General features: G+C 40.2%; 1 protein-coding gene across 3 annotated transcripts in view; it reads left to right on the top strand.

Moving 5' to 3' along the window:
• The window catches only part of akap6 (A kinase (PRKA) anchor protein 6), a 104,206-nt gene extending 86,289 nt beyond the window's left edge, over positions 1 to 17,917 (top strand). For all 3 annotated transcript variants that reach the window (XM_053510491.1, XM_053510489.1, XM_053510490.1), the window contains 5 exons: positions 699 to 1,010; positions 9,065 to 9,280; positions 11,182 to 14,256; positions 15,201 to 15,323; positions 16,809 to 17,917. In XM_053510491.1, the coding sequence (XP_053366466.1) occupies positions 699 to 1,010; positions 9,065 to 9,280; positions 11,182 to 14,256; positions 15,201 to 15,323; positions 16,809 to 16,850 (3,768 nt within the window). In that variant the 3' untranslated portion in view covers positions 16,851 to 17,917. The remainder of the gene's footprint in view (positions 1 to 698; positions 1,011 to 9,064; positions 9,281 to 11,181; positions 14,257 to 15,200; positions 15,324 to 16,808) is intronic.
• The last annotated feature ends 7,334 nt before the right edge of the window (positions 17,918 to 25,251 follow it).

Raw genomic sequence — 25,251 nt, 5'->3', positions numbered from 1 at the left:
CCTGTGTGTGTATTAATTGGATAATGGAGTGTTTTGTGCTCGCAATTGCCTTCTCGGTGTTCAACCTGCAACCTGCACTCGGTTTCCAAAAGTAGGATTGTCAGACAGATGGGAGAACAGCCACACAGCACACAACACACACATGTGCACACATAGGAGCAGACATGCACACGCGCACACATGCACACAGGGTGCAGCACGGATCCCTCGCTCACTGACAGTGGGAGAAAATTGTTCAGTGAGCCCATTTCAAAAATCATTGGTGTGTGTTTTTGCAGTTGATTGTTTGCTATTCAACAAGCATTTCAATGTCTTTCTAAAATGTCACTTTGCGCGATAAAATTTTTAACCCACTGCTGAAACGCGCCCTCTTATCCAGTGCATATGGCACTTTAGTAATAGCTTTGTAGGCTCTTCTAAATTACTTCTAAATATCTTAATTCGATCCAAGTAAATTAGAGTTAATTAAAGTGTTATCTCGTGAAAAGGCAATTTATTCGATTCTAGTTAAAATGTTTAGGTGGAACACGTAATCTCTGTGATCAAAATAAAGTGATTTATTTTTTTTTTTTTTTTTTTTTTTACTTGACTTCTAAACAAACAGTTCGGAACGACACAGTAACCAGAGTTGGATCAGGATTTTCAATTCGCATGAGCTCCTTTATGTATGTGAGTTATATTTTTTCTTCCGTCTGCAGAAGAGCCTAGGAGAGCCTGTGGAGGTGCGTACGAGTGACCCAGGTACCTGTGGGGTGCTCTCTCCAGGCACCAGCAGCATGGTGGCTCAGCTGGAGCTCAAGATCAAGGAGTTGAAGAGCTGGCTCAGAGACACTGAGCTCTTCATCTTTAACCTGAGCTTTCGGGAGGACGCGCAGCATCACGGCCACGCAGACGCCGCCTGCGATGCCCACCAATCTCCGTTGCCAGACCAACAACTAGACCCAGAACAAAACCAGAACCAAGACCCGCAAGCAGAGCCACAAGCTGTCAAGCAGCTGGACCGCTTCAAGGTAAGAGCTGTAGAGAGAAACAGATTAGAGCAACCCCGCTGAGATCTTATCAGGAGGTCTTTACTGCTACTGCACTGGTCATGCCCTGTTACTACAGACATTGGCTCCACAGGAGACTGCTGTTAAGCTGAAATAGGCCTTCCACCTCATCACACAGACCTCCTCCACCTAGCTGGACAGACTGTATTTGAGTGCTACCAAAGCAGAACTGATATCTCTTTCATTTGCTTTGTACTATGTGACTTGGCTAGGTGTCGCTCAGCATCCCTGTGTCGATGTCGCAGTCGCAGTGGCGAGTGCATGTTAGAAGTGAGGTGAAATACAGCATTGTTGAAGCAGATGGTTCTGCAAACAGGAGTGCTTCATGTGAGCCGCAATAATAAATGCAGGGCAAAAGCACTCGTCAGAGCTCTGACTGAAAATCTATAGGAAATAATTATTTGAGTTAAAATGCTGAGGAACAGCGAGGGGGAATTAATCAAGCCATGTCAAAACACAGGTAGTGGAGTTGATTACATTCCCCCTGCTGAGTGACAAACATAAGAGAAGAAAACTTTTAAATATACGCCGGGTGAAATGAGCACGGGCAGAAATAGTGGCTTCAGAACGAAGACTTTGCCTTTGATAAAATGCTGCGCGGCGATGGAGGCACGCATTGATTTTTTTTCAGCAGTGGAGTTAAAAAAAAATAATAGCGATACTGGAACTGGAAATATTGATAAGTTCAATTTCTACAGACGTGCTGTTGCAGTAAACTAGATGAATGGGCATTAAGTAGGAGGAAGGAGGGCATTTAATGATGCCATATCTGTTCTTTCAGCTTGGCAGTGTGAATGAGCTGAATAGGCAGAGTTGGCATGATTGCAAAGAAGTTGAAAGGCAGCAGTAGGAGAGCTTAGATCCACACTGCAATAGAGCCACTGTTCTCTAAGCCATCACAACCGAGAGAGGGAGAGAGAAAGAGAGGGAGTGAGGAGAGCTGCACTGACAACCATACTTACCCCCATTTCCATGCCAGCCAAAGCAACAGGCTTTCATCATGTTAGAAATGAGCTACAGTTCTAGACAACACTTGACCATTAGATTGTGCCAATAGGCCAGAAACAGCGCAATCAATGAAGTTAATTCAGGCCTGAGGTTCTTCAAAGCAGTGCATCTTCTGCGGCCCTGAACATCGTCTGTGATCATTCTCTCTGATCACCGCAGTTTGACACGAAGCGCTGCAGGAGTATTTGTGAAACTCTCTCAATGAGCACAGCTAAATCTTACTGACAGGTGTGTATGTGTGTATGCATGGCTGTGTGTATTTATATACACTGCTCATATAGTCATACGTATACATACATACATATACAAACACACATCTATCTATCTATCTATCTATCTATCTATCTATCTATCTATCTATCTATCTGCTTTCAGAACTGTCTTAATTCTTTGTGGAATTGTTTCAACAAGGAATAATTCCTTAGAGATTTTGTTACACGGTGTGTTATTAAGGGATACTAAGGTAGGCTGTGGCATTTAAATCATGCTGGCCCAAAATGTGTGTGCCAAAAAAAATATCCCCACACCATTACACCACCACCAGCCTGAACCGCTGATACAAGGTACAGTAGGATGGAGTTATGCTTTCATGTTTTTATACCAAATTCTGATTCCACCAACTGAATGTCAAAAAACAATTTTGGACAATTTAAGTGGGCTCCCTAATTCATGTGGGATGTTCTTAACTGACAGGAGTGGCACCCAGTGTGGTCTTCTACTGCTGTAGCTCATCTGCTTCAACGTTCAGGCATACCTCGGTTGTAATGAGATGTTACAACCTGTATGGTCCAATCTTGTTAATGCTGGGTATTATTAAGGAATATCAGAACACTCAGTACATCACAGCTTCCTGGGGATGTGGTTAAGCAGGCAAAGAGTTTAATGTTGTTAATTTGGCCTCCAAATTCCTCAGATTTCAATCTGATCGAGCATCCATGGTATGTGCTGGATAAACAAGTCAGATGCATGGAGCTCCCACCTTGCAACTTACAGCACTTAACGAATCTTCAAGAATGATCTTCTGATTTCCTAGAAAGACGTTTGACAAAATGTTGGATAATGAGCCTCCAAGTGGCGCAGTGGTAAAGCGCTCGCCCTATCATCCGGAGATCGCTGATTCGAACCCCGGGTGATGCTGTTTTCCTCTCACAGCCGGAGGCACAGAGAGAGCTGATTGGCCGAGCTCTCCCAGGGGGAGGGATGAGAGGTACTTGTGCTCCCACATCAATCACGGCTCTACAGCCAATCAGGGGCGTCTGTGAGCTCGCGCACACGGAAGGAGCGGCTAGCGCTTTCTTCCGTGTGTTACTCCGCCCCTAATGGTGCGTGAGCAAGCAGTTCGAAAAGATGCGGTCAGCTCACGTCACATGGTTTAGAGAAAACACGGGATAGTCTTCGTCCTCCCGACTGAGTGGTAGTAGTAGCCTTAATGTGGGAGCCCCCTAGTGACGGGGAGGAATTGGCTACGACTAAATTATGGAGAAAATAAAAAAAAAATAAAAATAAATGTTGGATAGTGGCTGTGGACATTTGCTCATTTAGTCTTAAGATCATTAGTGGGGTCATCAACATCATTAGGTCTAGGTGTAGTCATTGTTTCTGTTCATCACCTTAAATGGGGTTGACGTCAGGGGCACTCTGTGTTCTTTTATTCCAATGTTGGTAAACCACGTCTTTATAAGTCCTGCTTCGTGCACAGAGGTATTATCTTGCCGGATCATGTTTAGGCACTTTAGTTCCAGTGAACGAAATTCTAATGACGGAATACCAAGATTGGGGCAACAGATGAAAATGAGCCTTTTGGCTAACTCAAATAAAAAAATAAGACATTCCATATAACTGTGCACTTTGAAGTCAGTGTAGTGGTAAAGGACCTTTATTGGGGTGATGGTCAGGTGTCCAAAAACTTTTGGCCATGTAACACATCTCAAGAAAAATGAAAGTGGTGTATCTTTCCTCTGACTTGTCACCTGTTTGTAGCTAAGACATGATCTAAAGCTTTAAAATGTACATGTCCATAAAGAGGGGGGGGGGGGGGGTATTGGCTGGCTGTTTGAAGAGGGATTTTAAAATGACATGTCATTAAACTTTAATCCTCTCTGTGTATCATCTCCTGCCTTGGAGAGGAAAAACTATGGCATTCCAGCCTTGGGCATTATGGATTAAGCATTTCGCTCATTAAATATGTGTTAGTAATACGTGGTAGCAAAGATCACTGAACTCATCACAGTGTCACAGCATCTCCCATTTCGCCTGATCAGTGTCGTTGTAAAAGCTTTGTGTCGTGGTAATGTCCTCAGCATAGTTCTTGCAGATTTCAGATCATTTCACGCTAATAACATTAGTAATTTTTTATCAGAAGCTTTATATATTTCCTGTCTGACATTTTAAAGACTTATGTCCTAAAAAAGGACATTTAGGCTCTTTATGTAATGCATTTAAATGTCTTGTCTAACGACTGCGGTTCCACCTGCTTCATAAGCAAATTACTGCTATTGCTAGAGCCAGACTAGAATTATACACACTATCCAGGATATCCTGGTTTGATATTGTATGTTACAGGTTCACCAAGCGTGAGTGTTGAGGCAGCATACAGTAGGACGTAATTGCAAAGTTATTGTTAATATTTATGTTGCTGCTTGAAATGAAGCTTACAGGTTAATTTTTTAAATTATAACTTTGTAGTTAAATATGTGGACATGACAGTGTTAAGCAAGGTAGAATTTTAAATGAGAAACATTGAGAAGATAATATGTATCAGTAATATTTTTTAAAATGATGGCACACAAAAAAGTGAAACATCTCTGTTTTTTCTGTATAAGATACCTGAAGTATCTCATACAGTAGGAGTCCAGTGTAAATTTGACATGCTGTCTGTTTAGGTTTGTGCTCAGGCAGCATGCTGATAGTGAAACTACACAAAGTTTGATTTTTATTCACTATTTTCTGGGTTTTTGCTTAACCGAAGTATAACTCCACATTGCATTCTACTCAGAACAAAAAACCCTATAAATTTCTTATGCTTTCAAGGTGTCTGGCTGTTTCTTTCTTAACAAAATACCAACTGGACTATTAGGTGCTACCCTTTTGTTTTCAGTTTATAGTCCTTCCACTTAATGTGGTAGTAGGGTAATTACTTTATGGAGAACGTAATGAGTAAAGTAATCCCATTACAGTTAAAAAAAAAAGTGAAGAACCAGCCGAAAAAAGTCCAGTTGCCAGGACATCAATATAACATCAGGATGTTAATGTGGCAGTAGAGAAAATTACTTTAATAAAGATATACTCTTAAAAGTTACTGCATAAAATACTGAACCACATGCTATTTGTGTTTTAATTTTGATAAAAAATTCTTCGCATTTTGGCAACAGATACATTTCACACTAAAAACAAATGCTAAAATTTAAGCTATTGAGGTATTTTTTTTTATCTTTCTACTCCTGATTAATTATTCAGTTCATGTAGACAATTTAAATAGCTCTCTAAGTAACTCTAGGTGGGATTCATACTAAATGTAAAGTTTAATCTCTGTTGTATAGTCCGTCTGATTCCATCTCCTCCTCTCTCAACGTTGCCTGATCAGAAGACTACAGGCACGGCCCTAGGGCCTCGTCCTAGGGGCCTCAGTCTGGCTAATGAAATGTGACAGTGCAGATATAATATCAATACTTTCTCCATGATTAGAAATAAAGATCTCCTGTTCTTTGGCAAGTACTAAATGCATTAAGCTGCTAAGGAGTGGGGGGGCGCGGTTTGCGGGAGTGCCAAGCACAGCGTTAGTGTCTTATCAACAGGTAATGGGGAGCAGACAGGTGACAGCCCAGAGAGGCCTGTTCATTACCCATACAATCGACTGGCCACACACCCACTCTTATTTTTCATTCTACGTCCAGCTCGCTCGCTTTCATTTACCGACACTAATGAGAAAATGTCCTTATTGATGGTATTATTATCACTTTTCTGCCATTTGTTTGCTTTATCACATTATAGAGGGGTGGGCCACTTTTCATAAGGCATTAGTTTCATCTTAAAAAAAATGTCAGGGTTTTTTTTTTTTTTTTTTTTGAGACAAAAAAAGGGAATTTAATTAGAAAAATGCACCCAGCGTTAAATATTGATATTGTGGAAGAGGAATTTGTCAGGGTAGTGAATACATTTTATATGCTGACTGATTTCATGTGACATACTTGCTACTGTCCCAGTGACCACAGGGTTATTAGTTTGAGTCCTAGGATTGCCAACGAGCCAGTCTTGTTCCTCAGTCCCTCAGCCTAATCAAAAGGTGTCAGTTTTTGTGGTCCACTTTTTCCGGGCCAAGATAGTGTGTTGATTTTGTTTACTCTGCAGCAGCAGTCGTTTGAAGCCTGTAAGAGGAATGTGGTACGTTTTCTGTGACAAACTGATGAAACTGCAAGCAGCATGAGCTCGGGGAATCTGTGTCTGGGAACAAATCGTCGACATGAATTCATTACGCTCATTTGCGATAACAAGTGCTTGTGGTTTTAAGTGACTTAATCAACAAATAGAATTAATCAGAGATTTCTAATTAATGGTAATTGATTGAATATCCACTGGGTCACTGTCAGTGTGAGATGCTTGTGTCCTTTCCCTTAACTGGAGGTGGGGGGTGGGGGGTGGCGGTTGGCTCTGCTTCTCCAATTTGGCTAGATTAATTGAAAATGTTAAAATTGCAGGCGTGGAAAAAGGAGCGAGATGGAGTGTGTACTCGTCCTCCTAGCAGCGAGGAACAAACAAATGTAGCAAAGCAGCTGGAGTGAGTGCCTCTTTTCTCCTCACCTGCCGTTTTAATCCTCACAAAAAAGCATTAGCCTTAGTGTGCGGGTAATTCCGAGCCCTTCTGACTTGTAAGTGTCTTATTGTGCATTGAAATTGTATATCTCATATTATGGAAGGGAATGAACGTGGATGGAGAGACAAATAGAGGATGAAGAAAAGGCATTAAGGGGACTGTGGGAATTCTCATTTGGTGCAGGATATCATGATTGAGTTTGAAACACTCCTGCAGGCTCCATGTAGTTCAGTTGCATCATGCCACCAATGTGTGCCTCGGGTTTGATTACTAGCTCCGATAGTGAGAAACCTGTAGATTAATACAGTAGGTAAGATGGATTTAGCACGACGATAGTAAAGCCAGATCAGGCCGATGAGAAAGAACAGTCATCTAAGACATTCTGAAGATTGGCTTAGTGCTGGTGCATGGTTGGCGGCAGCTGATCTGATGATACCTTTATTAAAAAGCACCTGATAGATAGGCTTCGTGTGAACGCCATCATTTCACTTCTTTCACAGAGAATGGTCAACTGAAAGATGGTTTCCTTGTTTGGTGTCTGTGTTTCTCTCTCTCTCTCTCTCTTTCTCTCTCTCCGTCTTTCCTTTTGATATCAGGCTGGGACAACAGAGTGCATTGGCCAGTGGCCAGCATCTCAGCCATAGCACTCAGGCTGTAAGTCTGAAATAGAGTCATTGTGTAGGTTCACATTCACATACTGCAGGGAAAAGCAGACCACTTTATCGCTCCATGTATTTGGAAAAGCTTTTTAGCAAATATTGGCACACCATAGTCCGCCTGGCCCCTTTGTCAATAAGGCAAGACACATTGGAGGGTACAAAAAAAAAAAAAAAAAAAAAAAAAAAAGATTTATGAAGGCCAGTAATGCCGAAACAATGAAGCATCAGATTTTTAGGGAGTCTGGAAGTCTAATAGCTCCATATGTTTAGTGTTTGTTGTGTTATGATATAGCCTCAGGTTGGTGGCATTTAATCTGTATGAGTGGACTTGTGGTATTGATTGAAAAATGGCCATCTAGATTGTTTGCCATGTGGAGAAGGACTGCATGAAGAGTAGAGGCAGTGAGCGAGCGGAGCGGTGCTTGTAAAACGGATGATGTTGACCATCCGTAGCACTAACATGAACTGTTTGTGTAAAAGGATAAACAGAATCCAACCAGGCTGACATAAATGTTTGCAAGTTACTTTGAGAACACATTTTTGCAGACTCTACAAACTACATGCCTGGCTTGTCTTATTTTGCATGTGCGTGTTTGTTTGTGCATCGGCTTCGAACATCTCTGAGTTTGCTAAGCGCCACTGTTTCAACTCCCATTCCACAGGATAACTCTATCACTCTCTGTGCTGACCTCGCTCACCCTCCCTCTCTCCTCTGGCATTGCATTTTGCAGTCTCATTACCTGCTTAAAAGATGTGGGGAGCTGTAAATATATGCTAAAACAGAGGCTGAAACTGCTGAAGAAACAAAATCCAATTTAAATGTAATGGTGTTTAATATTTATTGAAAAATGTAAAGAACGAGACAGGCGGTGCCTTGCGGAGCTGGGTGGATTTACATAAATTGTTCTGGGAATGTTTCCGTCCTATACTGCACATGGAGCAGAGCTCGTCAGTTCACGCGGACCACGCTGCATATTTACAGAGAGCTTGAGTATAGGCACAAGGCCATCAACATCCTGAACCCCTTTCACCACGTACACGGTATGACCTCTGCGGTGTGATCTTGTTTGCGGGAATGTGTATGTTATGGCGATTTCATCCCATTATTGTTATAGCCGGGCTCTGGAGCACGGCACCGGGGCTCTGGCCTGTAACTATCAAACTCAGTGCTGTTTATGGGAGAGTGGGTGGAGGGGACTGTGTGATTTACATGCTCCTGATAGCATGGATTGTTGTGGAGACCTCATCAGTACAGGGCTCAATTCTCCCTCTCTCATTTACTCTCTCTCTCTCTCTCTCTCTCTCACACACACACAGACACACAGACACACTCTCCTTTCCTCTATCACTTCACATTTCTTCAATTCACCTCAGTCTCTCAGATTGCAATTCATGGCACGCACATACTTTGTGTGTGTTTGTGTGTACTGTACAGTATGTGTGTGTGTGTGTTAATAAAAAAAAAAAAGGTTGAGATTCCAGATTTTTCTAAAAATGTCCATATCCAGTCCGCTAGAATAAGCTGTTTCTTTTTCTAGGTTCTATGTGTGGAGGTCCGAGGTCGGAGGAAGGGGTTAGCCTCAGTTCTGCGCCTGTGCCAGAGGCTCCTAGATGTGCCCGAGGAGCAAAGCTCTGAGGCCGATCGCCAGTCTCTGCGGCTGCTACAGGTGAACCTCGAGAGGCGCTGGGAGGCCATCGTCATGCAAGTGCTCCAGTGGCAGAGTCACCTCAAGCGCACTCTGGGCCGAGACCAGGTCAGATCAAACATACACAGCAGCTCCGTTTGCTTGGGTAAATAGCTGTCGACGCGGCATGACTGTGTTCATGTGTGATGAGGGAACTGCAATGCCACACCATTGAACAAGACAAACTGCATCAAAATAAATATTTTATATAATAGATATACATAAACATTTCAGCTGCAAATCCCCTCTCACACAGGTTCTACAGGTGTACCCGATGATGCGTGCATTCTGTGTATAAATAACCATGTGACAGCACGAAGCCAACAACACCACTATCTATAGCACATTCAGTAAATCTTATTACACTTATTGCTATTCATTTTTTCCTCAGTATGTGTTTTACCCAGCTCTTAAACTGGCCATAAGGGTCAATTTATTCGTTACTCGACTCAGTAACCCACAGAGCCGAAGTGTTTTATTTCTTACCTAAAATATTGTAGCAGTAATATAGAGCAGCACAGCTTTAATGGAGCAATAATTACGATGTAAAAGGTAAGAAAAGTAACCATGTATTATAATTCAATAATACTGTATATTTTGCACTTACATTATATTACATAGCAATAATTGACTTGATCATATACTACTCCAACCTACAAGTAGAACCTGTGTGTAGTTTGTGAACTTGCGACATTTACCCGTCTTCCTGAACCACAATAGGTTTACTGCAAAATAAACAGCACATCCCGCCCTCCCCCACCACCACCACCACCACCGCCCCTACCGAACCAAACCGTCAAATACTGACTTATAGTGACTGGGTAGCAGTGCTTTAAATGTGAGCATTAGATTTAGGCTTTTGTTATGCAGATCCTATGCATTCCTGTGTAGCAGAAGCGGGCCTCTGTGGAGTCTGTGTGCAACACACAGAGAAGCCCAGGGACCTGTTTGTGGATGTCCACTTAGTTATCCTCTCTCATTTACACAAGCAAGACAAACGACTCAGCCCTCTCCAGCTCTGACCTTGCAGGACTGAAGAGCAATTTCACTTTGGAAAGTGTTTAGAAAAGGGGAAGAAAAATAACAAGGAAGGTCTGTTTTTGATAATACAGTGCTCTGTGTGCAATGATAAAAATGGCCTTCTGTTGAAAGATTTAAAGACTAACTTTGCTCGGATTTGTTCTCCACGCTCAAGGATTGAAAAAGTTTTCCAGTTGCCTCATTTTTTTTATTGAAGTGGTATGTTTTATAACACTATTTTCTATATGAAGGTCAACAGTAGAGGGGGTAATTTGAAACTAACGTCCACCGATTCTCATGCAGAAATAAAAAAGGAACCCCTCTTCTTATCTTCTTCATGCCGAGTGCCATTCTTTATGCTAAGTCCTTATGACACTGCATGAGCATATTTCACGATTAATGACAAAGGAAGGTTATTGCTAAAATATAGTTTTAAACTGCTTTTGGTGCAATTCAAAGTACAATGCAAGCTGAGGCAGCTTAAATAAATGATTTTCTATTTGATTACACTGATTGATTGTTCTCACTGTTGAAGGTTTTTATAATGCATTAGCAATCCAAGCCTCATCATAAGTATTTCCCTTATCAGCAAGAAGAGAATAAACAAAAATCTAATAAAAATTCATTATATGCAGTGTATGACATACAAAGCAAGTGTTAGATTTGCCAGTTTATTACATTAATGAGATAAAAGGATAATATAAATAGACCTCTCTCATTAATAAGGAGCCAAGCAATCTGTTTAATTGTATTCCGTGTAGAATTCATGGGTCTAAGCAGAATTTTTAAACAGCAAAATGTTTTACAGCTTAGTGGTGCTTTTGATCTCATTAAAATTTGATTACTTGAAAATTTGATCAGAAATCTTTGCATGGCATATATTTATTCAGCTAAATAAAATATTCCCCTTTTTTTATATTTCATACCGGTGCTCTTTGTCCCCTACACAGGTTCTAGGAAATCTGATCGAACCATCACTTATAGATCTCCGTGGCTCATCTGAAGACTCTTGGGAATGGGATGAGATGGATATGACCATAGTTAATATGGAGTCACATGAAAGCGATGAGCAAAGCGATTCAGAAAAGCCCCAGGAGGAACCTTTAGGGACAGTCTGTCATACACAAAGCAGAATGAGCTCGAATGCCCCTCAGTCAACTAGCCCACCTTCATGTGTTTATCAGGTGTTCAGTTTGCACAGTGTCGAATTATACCAACAACCACAGTTGTCAATATCTTCAAATATAGCTAAGGAGAAGCAGCCACTGCTAAAGAGCTTAAGCAAGGACTCTTCTTTCTCCTCTGTGGAGTCACTTCCTGACATCATAGCAGGGCTTGTTAGTGGGAAACAAGGCTTGCTGACAGATTCAGCCAGGAGATCGGAAAGTGAGAGTGGAATAGTCAGTGAGGGCGACACTGAACCAACAGCCAATTCTGAGATCTGTCTGCTTTATCAGAGTGATGATCCAAAGGTTCAAGTTACTCTTAATCCCTTGATCCATTCAGACTCACCTTGTATAGACAGAGTCTTAGATGAAGACAAAGATAAGATACTGGAACGTGCTAACAAGTGTGCTGAGCTTGGAGACAGTATGGCAAAGGAGACAAATGACCAACAATATTTCACTGGAAAGAAAAAAGGAGATGAATCTAGAGAGAGCAGAAAGAAGCACAAAAATGAACCGGTGGAGATTCTTATTAATGGGTGTTGTCTCAGTCCTGAATCTGAGGACGAGGGTCATGAAACTGGAGCTTTCAGTGCTGGGTATGATGATGATGAGGGTAAGGTCAGACGAGTGTCCACTCACTTATCTCAGGGGTCTTCCCTAGATTCACTTTATGCTGTGGGTGAATTCTTTCCAGCGTGCAAAGAGACCCTTACACGTAGCATGTCCCTGGAGAGCTGGCTTGCTCCATGTAAGAGTTCAGGAGAAGCAGGCAGTCAGAGCAGTCTGGGAGATTTGAGCCTGGCCACAGAGACCACTGGGGAGCTGAGCAGACGAACTCTGGAGCTTCTGAAACGACTCGAAAACATCCAGACCCCTCTTGCCCAGAAGATTACTCGCAGCATTTCTGATATTACCCTTCCAGGCAGCTCTCTGCATCTTCTGGGGAGGGGGCCTCGTTCTGGGGGTGCCCCTTCCTCTATCAACGAGAGTTTGGCAGCTTCTCTTACAGAGCTGAGTAGCATTGAGGACTCATCAGCAGCTTCTGAGGATCTAGCTGTGCAGAAAAAACGCTGCTTGGCTGCCAATTCCAATACATCCTTCCGGAAGCATAGCCGCAGCCAACAACTGACAGATGAGACAGACGCCAGTGTCAGCATGGTAGTGAATGTGTCATGTACCTCAGCCTGCACTGATGATGAGGATGACAGCGACCTGCTTTCCAGTTCTACTCTCACTCTTACTGAGGAAGAGTTGGGCATCAAAGATGATGAAGACTCCAGTATTACCTCTGAGGAGGAGTATATAGAAAGGTCATTTGTACTGGGATTGGACTATATGAAGGGCGAATTTCAGAGCTGGGTCAAACCCAGAGCCCAAAACAGGGAAAAAAATGAGGCAGATCTTGGTGATGAGTTGCAGTGTGGAACTCTGTCTAGAGATAGTCTGTCACCTGCAAGTACCGTCAGTGATCGGAATTTCTTGAATCGGGCTGCTCTGAAGCTCCTGGAGTCAAACTCCAATACTAAAAATGACAGCCTTAAGAAACAGGAGGTAGACAGCCACCGGACAGATGCTACCAGAAATTACATCAGCAGTTTTGTTGATGACATGGAGAATGGCAATGTGGATAGCTCTCACCTCAAAGGGAAGGATGAAGATGAGCTCCTTAGAGAGGAAGGGAGTCTTTTTACCAAGAAAGGAGAATCCTTTAAGGATTGCTACACCATGGATGATTTAAAGGGAGATGTAATAAGTATGGTAGCTGCCATTTCCCCATCCTCATGTAGGCAGATAAACTTGCAGTCCCAAGAATCAACTTTGGAAGGTCAGCTGAAAGGAGAACTACCATGCCACAACTCTCATCATTCACCCCCTTCTCTGTCACCAGTAGAGGAGTGCTCTATCTCTCACCACAGCATGCTGGGAGCAGCTCATATGAGCTCCCAAGAGCAGTCAGCTTCCTTCCCAAATCACATCCATGAAAATCACAGAGAGAGCTCATCAGACTGTTGTAGCCACCAGACATTTCCTTCTAAAGAGGAGAAAAGTGAAGACGTCCATAGCTTTGTGATGGAGATCATTGACATGGCATCAGTAGCACTGAAGACTAAAGATGTCCAAGCAGAGCAATCTCAGGAATCCTCAAGTCCTGCCTCAACTTCCCAGATCAAAGAGAAAGTCCTTGAACATTCGCATCGGCCAATCCACCTACGCAAGGGTGATTTCTACTCTTACTTATCGCTTTCCTCTCATGATAGTGATTGTGGCGAGGTCAGTACCTGCACGGAGGAAAAGGGTAGCACCCCAGTCCTCTCCAGAACCCCAGAAATCCATGATGAAGAGCCTCTATTTCCGGCCTGCACAGAAGAGGTCTATTTAGGTCCTCCGCTCTGCTACAGCATGTCCATTAGCAAAAGGCCCATGAGACGCAGCACCAAACTAATAGACTCCTTCTGTCCCCTGAGCCAAGCACCTCCACCACCCAGTAATGAATACCAAAAAGCACACGGTATTTCTCCAGGAAGTATAGCTGGAACCCAGCCACAGTGCCATAATGAGGCTCCTTATCTTAATCCTTTACCATGTGAAACCGTGATAGACACTGTTGAATGTTTTGCAGATACTAAAATGCTTGAATCCAATATTTCCCCTGTAATGACTAAGATAAGAGTCTCTTGCTCCAGTACAAATCCTTTAAAGGAGGAAAGTGGACTCTATATTAATCCTAAAATTAACTGTCCCCCGATAAGTAAAAGTGATAGGGATGAAAGAGGTGATGCTTCACAGTGGATGAAACAGAAGAATGTCAGAAAAGGGCGCAGCTCTCCTCAGGAAGCCAAGTCAGCTCATAAACAGGTACGTTTAGAGCTTACATCAGGCTTTATTTGCTTGTAATGAGACCTGGGTGCATTTCTTCCAACTCATTCACTAAATATTTAAGAAGGATTGTTGTTCTCTCCCCATCAGCCCCCCCACCCCATTCACCCCCAGCCCCCTTTTCTTCTCCTCCTCTCCCCTGAAGCACTAATGGAATACGGATTTGCAGGCATAGATTTAAAATTTTAAGGTCTACAGAACAGAATAATCATAATCAGTCAGATTATATTATGATTCATAAGCAAGACTACAGCGGGAATCATTACTTAATTTCATGACTGAATTAGCATGTATTTGTGCTCTTTTTAAGTAGTTTTCTATTTCATATGCAAACTTCCCCACTGCTCTGTTCCCACTCTCACTGCAAATCTGTTGTTCAACCTTATATTAGGTGAATTAAGTGGTTACTTTTCAAGCTAATCACTGATACCAAAAACATGAATGTGAATGCTCTGAAAGTTTAAAAGAGGTAAAGATCTGAAATGCTTTAAAGGAATTTATTGAACATTTAGGTAAGTTCGCGTATTTAAGTCATGGTCAGTGATAAAGAGTCTATGGTTCTTTGGGGCTTTTTGAGTACAATTAATCCTGCTTTCACTAAAGTTCCCCTTTCTCTCACTAAATCTAAGTTGTAGACCGGCAAGACGGTATTGGATTGTTTGACCAGTGATGCAGCCACGCCATTATGACAGTGTAAAATCAGTCAGATTGACAGTGTAAAATATCAATGCTGTGGAAATGCGAAAAGCATAATGTAATTTAGGGGACATTTTTGTGCAAAATATGTGTAGTCCAAATGCCACCTTTTTGGATGCTACAAATTTTAAAAGTATGAGCATTTAAACGTAAGCAATTTTCTCTATCATTATTGTGTTATCATCATCATCATCATCATCATCTCTGTCTCTCCATCGCTTCCTCAGTCGGCAAGGTCAGAGCATGGTGCTGGACCGGTGGAGACAGACCGCAGGGTTTTGCTCAGTGCACGCCGTTCAGACAGCGCGTCAGCGGTGAGGAGTGGAGTGAGCAGCAGACCCCAGGCCAAGGTTCGTATTGTAGGTCATGCATCAGCACAAACACATGTGCACGCACACATACACAGAGAGACACAGGGACGCACAGCCTCTCCCCCCCAGGCCTCTTCTGTCATATCACTGAAAAATGGCTTTTCAACATCTTGTGGCGCATTGTAAGCACCCCATTTTCCACATCATTCCATACTGCAACTAAGCACCTTCCTATTTGTCATTAGTGTGGTTTTCCAAAGACCGAATTTGCAATGAGAATGTGTTTTTCTCCTCACCCGGCGTCTTTGTAAATGCTCTCTGCACCGACCTCACAGGCTTATTCTGATGCTGCTGACGCAAATGCATTGTCTGACTCTGGGCCACATTATGGTTTAAATTATAGGCCACCATACTTTATATATGATGACAACCTTACTAGGAAATTGGTCTGAAAATCAGTCATTACATCTGTACACAACACACCTTGAAATGTTGAAATTTTCCAAACCTAACCATAGAATATGCAAGACTTTGATTCTTGCATGTCGATTTGATTCTTTTATTTATATAAAACATACAAAATAACATGTGGATGAATTAATCCCTTATTTATTGGGACAAAGACAAGCCTTTGTGAATGAAGATATATCCTTCACTCTTCGATTTCACAGCAAATGCTTTTAAATGACTTTTTTTTGTCCTAAGATTCAGCCACTTTCAGGTGATCAAAAAAAAAAAAAAAAACCTTTTAGGTGAAGAGATAAAACAAAAACACCACCCTGAGTATTGACTTTGACAATCAGTGTAAAATGCTTTTTCATCAATGATCAAATCACTAGCTAGGTTCCTGTAACAAGCCGAACAGCTAAAATGGCAGAAATACAAGAGAATTGTGTGAGAATTAGGAGAGGGCAGTGACAAACAGGAGTCTGTGCAGTAGTAATGTGTCCAGTAGTTCTTGTTTTCTCTGTCACCAAGGCAGAAAGTGTCACCAGGCAATGATTTGTTTCGAAGAGAAAGAAGCCGCTGCAACAAAGAAGCTGCTCGCATATTATACGACTGATGGAAAAACTAACGCTGCTTTCTCACTGTAATCATGTACTACACAGCCTGCACCAATCAACTGTCCTAACCTAAAGTTCATCCTTCTGTTCGACACCAAAGAAGCACGTTTTAACCCGGGCACGTAGAAACCTGACCACATCTGAATAACACAATAACATTGACAGACTGCCAGAGCGATCCCGAATGTTTCCAGTGTCTAATGACTTGTAATAAATTATTCTGCTTCTTTGTTTTAGATAAATTGTGTGTGATTTTAGAACGAAACAAGTTCTGGTACCTGAAATATTGTGATGGATTACAAAGTGCATTTGTGAATAAATCCCCCCCCCCTACCTTCGCACTGCCTCTAGTGGATAGGAAGATAAATTACAGTTAAAGTTTTAACCAGAAAACTTTCAACCTGGCTCTTTTTTTTGTTTGTTTTTTGCAATTTACAAATAAATATTTTTCTTTTTTTAGAGACTCTCAGGAAATCGTGCCATCCCTGCCTGTAGGCCCTGACTTTAGCAGATCTGCTGCTGCGTAGTTATACTCTGAGCTGGGATTTACCTCGATCCTGGTGCATGGACCTTCCACCTAGCACTGCAATACGGCTCCAGTGCTCACTCCTGATTTTTGACCCCAAAGACTTCATAGTGGCATCATCCTTCTGTACTCACTGCTCATTGTGGACTGAGCTACCTCATCGTCTTCCACCGAACACCCCAAGAAACAATAGTGCACTCTCTTCAACACACACGTACACAAACACACACATACACACACACACACACACACACACACACACACACACACACACACACACACACACAGTAGCTTTCACTGTCCCAATACATGCACATGGCTTTGCACATCTGTATTTGTCATTTGCATTTCGAGGGTCAGACGTGAGGCGCAGCACATTGTAGAGGTCCGCATTTAGACTACATATACAGTATGTGACCTTTGTCTCTCTCAGTCAGTCTGCAAAGCTGCTCCAGTTTTATTCACTTCCACTCTGCGTAAGAAAACGCTTTAGCAGACAGATCCACAGACTGTTAAACTAAGCAAGTGTTGAGAAGAGCTAACTATGCAACTCAACATGTGGGTGTAGTCGTGTGGGATTGATATTCTGCTGTTTGATGGGATGCTGTTCACTGTTTCTGTTTCTTTATTTTAATCCCAGATATCTGGAGAAAAATCAAAGAAGTGTTTTAAACTTTTACATTTTTGTGCCTTGCTGATATTTCTTATAACTTTTGTTAAAAAACACTGCTTTTTTCCCTGTTCAGTACTTAGTGAGAGAGAATTTACTTACAAAATAAGGTTGAGGCTAATTGAATGGGTATCTGTATATATGTATACTGTACATTCAGATCTTGGTGTACAATGACAATATGAATTATTCGTGTTCGTGTTACGACTCTGTTCTGTGATGTGGTTAATTATAAGCCTTAACGTGCTACATTGCATGGTTGAGAATATACCGACTCTTCAGAAATAAACATAATTTATTGAAAATTTGTCTAAAATGTGTACTTCTTCCAATTGTAAGATCATACAATACTCCATCTATCAGTCATGATCAGAACTTTCAGTGAGGTACTCAACAGTTAGTTTTTTTTTCATTACAAAATATTTACAAACTCATTTTCAATTTTTATTTAAAGTGGGTTGAAATGTGCACTTCATCCTATTGTTACCGAGCACTTTCTAAATAAATTTGGATGTATTTTTAATAATACTAGTACATTACATGGATATATCTGTATGTATAAAGATTGTATTAAAGCAATAGAGCTTGCCATCTCTGATCACGATTTTTCTTTAGCAACATACTATAGACAATGTCGAGCCACTCAACGTGATGCCTGATGTACTCCTCGAGGCATGCCTGCGAACATCACATGGTTATTTCCATGGCTAATGTGCTGTTTACAGGAAGCGTTGATGATTCCACAGGCTATGCGCTAGGGCCCTCTGAGATACAGATATACAGTAGCAACACAACTTTGCAACTCTTCAGCTGCCAATCAAGAGCTCTCCTGATTGCCGAGCCGAGCCTGATAAGCTCTCCTCTGTAATCGGCCCTCGGCTGCTGCAGCAGCAGAAGCCTGTTTGTTGATGACGAGTGTGTGCTTGCATCAGAACAAAATCAGACAGTAGAAATGAACACATTTACATTCAATTTTACGAATGCGGAATGAAGAGAAGAAATCCGGCCTTGTGTTCGGTCCTTCATTCAACTTGATAGTATTTTGGATGAAGTAATAGAGCTGTCTGACTCTTATCAGTTTACACCATGACTGGTGCCACATTAGGATAATGACAGGTGGCTGATAAATCCTCACATTGCTACATAATGCAAAACCACAGCACTGACTTACTGTTTATGTTTTGATTTGTTAAATTTTTTTGAGGCGGTGTCAAGAAGAACATGGAATATAATAAGAGTATGCTTAGTGCTTTTACGATATAATACACTATCATTTTCTCACTTTCAATGTCTGTATAAAGAACAAACAACAAAAACAATATGCCATCACAAACTGAAATCCTTAATTCTACAACAGATGCTTTCTTTTATTGTAAAAAAAAAAAAACACACAAAAAAAACCACACAGCAATATATTATCATATTGCGGCTGAGAGTAAAAGTCACTTTAATGTTACCCGAAAAAAGATTTGCATTGACTGATGGCACTGATAAATTAGGATGGAAATTGAATCTAACATTATCTTCAAAACATTGCATCAAATGAACAATTAACAGAATATTTTCTATGAAATGGAAATTACTTTAAAGGTAGTAAAGGTCATGTGTATCGGGCCGTGATGCCTTTGCAATTACAAGCAGTCAGAATGTTGATTCGGAGGCTTGCTAAGCATAGAATGGGGGAAAAATCACCTCAAATATTCTTTGTTGAAAAGATCATACTTGATTACACGACATTATATGACAAAAAAAGTAAAGAATTTTTCCACATGAATATCACTGAAGGATTAAAAAACATGACACTGACATTCAAATGTCATCTGGGGTTTTTTAAACGTAACGAACAGTGACCAAAAGTTTCAGAATTTCACTTTTGATTGATATCATACACCAAACACAATTAGTTGTCTATTAAATAATAGACAGACAATTGAAACCAAATTACACATTTTTAAATCTTATTGGGATTATTGGGATAAAGCTTATATTTGTATCATATTTTTTTTCCCCTGATGTTCTCTCACGTGACCCTTCACGCTTGTCTCTTTAGTGTTGCTGGGTGTCAGTCAGTAAGGGAAGGTATGATGTAAAAACAGAATATTAAATGCAGCATGTCACCAGGGCAGATGTCTATATATCAAAAACTACTCAGCAGAATGACATTGACCCTGACAGCTTTTATGCATCAAAGTTACACTGGGCAAATAAAAGGTATGATGTAAAAGGAACTCGATGAAAATCCTGTAAATGTCCATCATACAGTAGTTACTGACCGGAATGTTGGTTCAAACTTTAAGACTTGCTTTTATTTATTTATTTATTTATTTATTTAATTAAAGATTTTTGTTATTTTCTTTTTAGTATTGACACTGGTGTTTTGATGAGCCTACCCTGGATTGGCTTTCTACTAGACTTACAAACCCTAGAGCATGGCTGTGGGGATTTGCACATTCAGCCACAAGCGCATTAGTGAGGTCAGGCACTGAATTTAAGTGAGGAAGCCCACAGTGCAGGTGACGTTCCAGTTCATCCCAACGGAGTTAAGTGTAGTCGAGGTCAGGGATCTTTCAGTTCTTGCAGTTCAGTCTCAGATAACCACGTATTCATGGACCTCACTTCGAGCGCAGGGGCATTGTCATGCTGGAATGGGTTTGAGTTTCAGTGAAGGAAACTGACACATACAGAGACAGCAAATAAAGTTGCATGCTTCCAACATTGTGGCAACAGTTTGAAATGGGCAGACATCCACTAACTTTTAGACATATAGTGGAATGTTTGTCTCTTGTAGAGCATCATATTCATATGCTTAATGCCTTCCAAAAAACAAACAAACCAATAAACAAATCTGACATTGTGTGGTTTTCAGATTCGTAGTTCTAAAACAAATTACATTTGTTAGTTTTAACAAACAATAGTGTAATTATTTATTGAATTTAAATATGTTGTGTTATTATTATTACTAGTAGAAGTAGTAATAGTAGTTAGAGGGCCGTTTAAGTCAAACTGGGACACGCAACACCATTTTTCCATGAATTACGGAGTAAAACCGCTTTTTTAATGAATGCTGTATGTCCATGAATGAGAATCTGAGTCAAAGTGGCTCGAGGCCCACTGCAGTCATTCTCATGAACATTCGGCAAACGGAATTCCCGATCCTTGAAAGTCAACAGACAACTTATTGCCAACTTGGATAGATACGCATCTGTAGGAACTGTAAACACATCATTCACCAACACCACTTCCACATTACAGGAACTCAACTAGGAGTTCTTGCCACATACCCTGTACAGTCCCGACCTCACTCCAAGTGATTTTCACATGTTAGGTTCGATTAAAGGAGTTCCTGGGAGGCCGGTGTTTTAGATGTGAAGCCTGCAGTCCACTCATGACTCATGAAAACTTTCTACATTGATGGTGTATACAGTAAGTACTAGTGTAACACTGAAATAATGTTCTACAATGCTTGACTATAAAGAAGTATGGAGAGTTTAACTGTTTTCTGTTATTATACACAATCAAAACTCCTAATTTGATTAGATACTAGTAGTAATACAAATAGTACTGTTAATATAAGTATTACCTTCATCACAATCAAAAATATGTAAAAAGCTCAATATCGTGACATTGTATTAAATGCATGTCCATTATGTGCATGAACCTCAGAATATGATGACGTGATACTCGCTGTAAAACTTTTATCCTGAGCACAAATCCTACATTTACCTAATCTTAAAGTCAGGTAAAGATACTAAAATATGTATCAATATTTGTATATAGGTGAGATCTGTGTGGTGGATCATTACATTCTGCAGACAATGCCAGCATCAGGCATTGTGCAAAGCGAGAGAGCGATTGAGGGAGAGGAGCAAATGACAGAGGTGCTGGCCCCATTAAAACACTAAAGAATGTGTTGAGTCTGTTCATGTAATTTGAGGGTTAGGTGATTGGATTCCAGGCTTGTCATCAAAGCTTGCTGAGAAACAATCCGCTATGTGAAATAGCAGAGTGGTGTGGAAGGGCATGGCGAGCTTATCATCTAGGATAAATAAAAACCATGATGTCGTTCTGTAGAGGACCTTCCAATCAATCATTTACATTGTGAAGGATTTTTTTTCCCCAGTACACTGTCTGTAATTTTTCTCAACAGTTAATTCATCATCTATCTTGAACTTCGGTGTTCCCCTACAAACACAGAGGAACAATCTTTCAAAAGGCATTACAGTTTTAAAAGAAAAAGATGAACTTAAAATAGCCTTTGGCCCTTTGCTTTTTAAAAGCGACCTGCCCAATCAATCAGCAAGAGGAGAAAAGTCATATAAAATCTAACTCTAATATGCAAAGAGTAAAAATGATTAAATCTCCCATACGTTTGCATCTACCATCAGAAAGGGGGAAATTATTCTCTTAAGCCATGCAATCAGTAATGAATAAAACAATAATTTATATGCTGATTATGCCTTCAGAATAGCTTTTTAGCAAAAACCAAAGTAAAAGTGAAATCTTTCTATAAGAGATTTAACAGCTTTCGTCCGCTAATTAAATCAACCTGTTTAAAGTTAAATTCAAAATGTTTGCATATGAAAACACTTTCATTAGACATCATTCACAAAAATCTAACAATTATAATAAATATATTAAATTAAATAAATATATAATTAATACATATTTCATGATTTCTTTGAATTACAGTTACAGAATTAGAATTAATATATGCAATCAGGGTCATATTATAAAGCTGCACTTATTTCTCCGGAAACAAAGCAACGAACATGTTCATATTATGAGGCAATCTTTTCTTTAATGCAACGAGAAAAGAAAAAGTAATACAGAGTTGCAGCTTTAATTATCCAGTTCAGATAGTGAATATACTGATGACCTGATGATTGACAGAATTATCACACAATAGACACTCATTTTAGAGGGTGAGAGTAAAACACTGCCACGTTCTGATAAGCAAAATGACTTGCAACTGGTTGTCAAACCCCAGAATTCCTTAAATATGCCCTTGAATTCATTCAGCATGGACCTTGAGCTGATAGGCATCAAGTTGGAGAAACTGGGGCTCAGAAAAAAGAGGAAAAAAAAACGATAGAAAGAAAAAAAAAACAGAAGAAAAGAAATAGGAGCACTGTGGGTTGGAGATTCGTCTGCAGTTTGTTCAGTCAGCAGGGGAGAGATTTCTCTTTGAGGATGAGCGAGGAGTGTGAGATGGAGAGAGTTTGGACAAACAGCAGGACTGACAGCCCCAATCACAGTTTATACTGCTTCACATTAAGCTGACTTGTCAACATGTGGTTTGGGTGAGAATGGCAGGCACTGTGTCGTTGTTTCCGTAAGGAGGCCCTACTGCAGGATTCAAGTATAATCCTTGGTGGGGGGAAAAAATCATGTACTTCTTAAGAAGGAATATCATAAATGTGTAAATTGTGTAGATTTTTATCTTGTTCTAGACAACAATCATAGTTACACTTCGCAACGACTGTTAAGGAGTATGGATCTATTTTCCAGTTGTCTAGGATCTTCATTTTATTCGTCATGTTCTGCAAATAAATTAGGGCAAAGTTTATTTGCAAAGAAAGTGCAACTCTGAAATGTAACTTTACAGCGTTTGCATTTAAAAGCAGGTTAGTTATCACAATTGTTTCCGAAAAATAGGCTATGTCTTCCCAGCGGCAATGCCTAATATTGATTCCTAGTGCGCCCATGGGGTGGATGTACACCATCAGCCTGGCTACAGCACGTGGGAAGCCAGCGACTCGCCCGGATCTGTCTCGTGTAGTTTAGCGAAGAGCTGCAGACAAATAAATGCAATACGGACCAGTGCAAATACCCTGGGAAGTAAACAGAAGAAAGTGTTAATCTAATTGTATCAGAGCCTGCAGTGTCAGTTTAAACCTTCCAGTGCAATCTATTTGATGCCATCTGAGGAAAATAGCAGCAAAGTGGAGGTGCTTCTCTGGCCTGTTTATTAAGGTGGTTTCATTAGACATGGTTACAGAGAGGTATTCCATTTACTGTCTCTCAGGTGAGGCTCCTGGCACATCTTTATTGCTATATAATCATGTCAACTCATTATCAAACGCAGCATTTTTCATTTAAGAGATAGGAAGTGAATTATTCTCCCTGTAAACTGTACCATAGTGCAGAGAGTACAAGCCGCTTTATCACTGCGTCTCTTATTATCTCCCTCATTCTCTCTAAAAGCCTAAACACATTTAAGGAGTCGTCTGTTGTGCAAAGGTAACATGCCACCTGACAATCATAAATCTGCCTGTCGTATGAAAGATATCTGATATTTACCATAATTTTCAAGGGCTCCTTGTTCCTTCCACTGGATTTATATAAAAACTATTAAAACCTGTAAATATATGATAACAATGCCCTAAAATATATTGTATGTTGATATCACCCTTTGCTTTGGCAAAGGACAAGCAAGCTAGAGTGGAAGATTCATGACCATTAACTCCATATTTGCATTTTGGAATATTTTATAGGTAAACACTCAATCACCTTCAAAGTGATGACAGTTCAAGGACCAAAGAGTCACTAAAACATTTTCATTCATTTTTTTTTTAAATAAACAGTGCTGTCTGTCCTGATCATTAATAGGATCATTAGTAATTTCCATAAAGTTTATATGATATAAAAACTTTATTGCTATGAACTGTACCTGGCCTTAGTTTTGCATCTCATCTTGCTCGACACTACCTTAATTACTAATGTTTGAAAGGATTATAATAAAAAATTTCACTTGTGATCATGCATTTTTCAGAGAAGCAATATGTGCACAAGATGTGATGGTACATTCCATGATATGCTTTAAAATCACTTATGATGATCACAGTTAATTGTGTGAAAACTGACAAATTCCCACGTGCCCTTAAAAATTACAGGTGAAAAAGAGTCCTGCAGAAAGAAATGCCGAAAAAATAAAAACATTTGCACTTTATGTGAAAATGTGTAAAACATAACATGCGAAGTATTAAAAACCATGCTTAAATTTGATACATTTTTACATGTGCAAGATTTATGATTAATTTACTTTTGCATTGCTTTTTAAACATGTATGGCATGTGGTTTCATTTTTCACTTGCACCACATGTGGAAAATATGTAAAAATGTGCCAGGGTTTAATGAAGTGTATATCCAGTTCTCACTCAGGGACAACAGCAAAGGTTTCACTAAAGTTGTATTCCAAAAATATACTTAAAATGAACTGTTGAATTGGCTTACATTGTTAAAAAAAAAACAGCAATATGCCTGTGCATGATTTTTACCAATCCACCAACATGACAGTTACTGCTGTGCAGATAATGATGCACCCATCATTTTAATAAGGTTAGAGGATAGCTTTCAAATTATCTATAGCACCAAGACCAGTAATTGCACATCTGCACCATGCACCATATAGACAGTGTACCTAAGAACCTAACAAGCCTTGCTATCAATTCCTTACAGACTGCTGACAAATAAAGAAAGCAAAAAACTGAAGGTCTGAAACTATTCCTGTTACGTTAATGAGAATAAAATCTTTACCAGAACACTTACAAAATATTACTACATTTCGATTGCTTTTTATGTGCACAATATAAAATAATTGTACTTACTGTATGTCAGCTATATGATCATACATACTGTATACCATTAATGTGATTCATCCAATCATGTAACAACAGTGCAATGCATATATTTTGCAGATACAGATTA

Source organism: Clarias gariepinus, chromosome 13, assembly GCF_024256425.1.
Source record: "Clarias gariepinus isolate MV-2021 ecotype Netherlands chromosome 13, CGAR_prim_01v2, whole genome shotgun sequence".
Taxonomy (NCBI): Eukaryota; Metazoa; Chordata; class Actinopteri; order Siluriformes; family Clariidae; genus Clarias; species Clarias gariepinus.
Note: the sequence above shows the minus strand (reverse complement) of the source record. Positions and strands in the feature narration are given on the sequence as shown.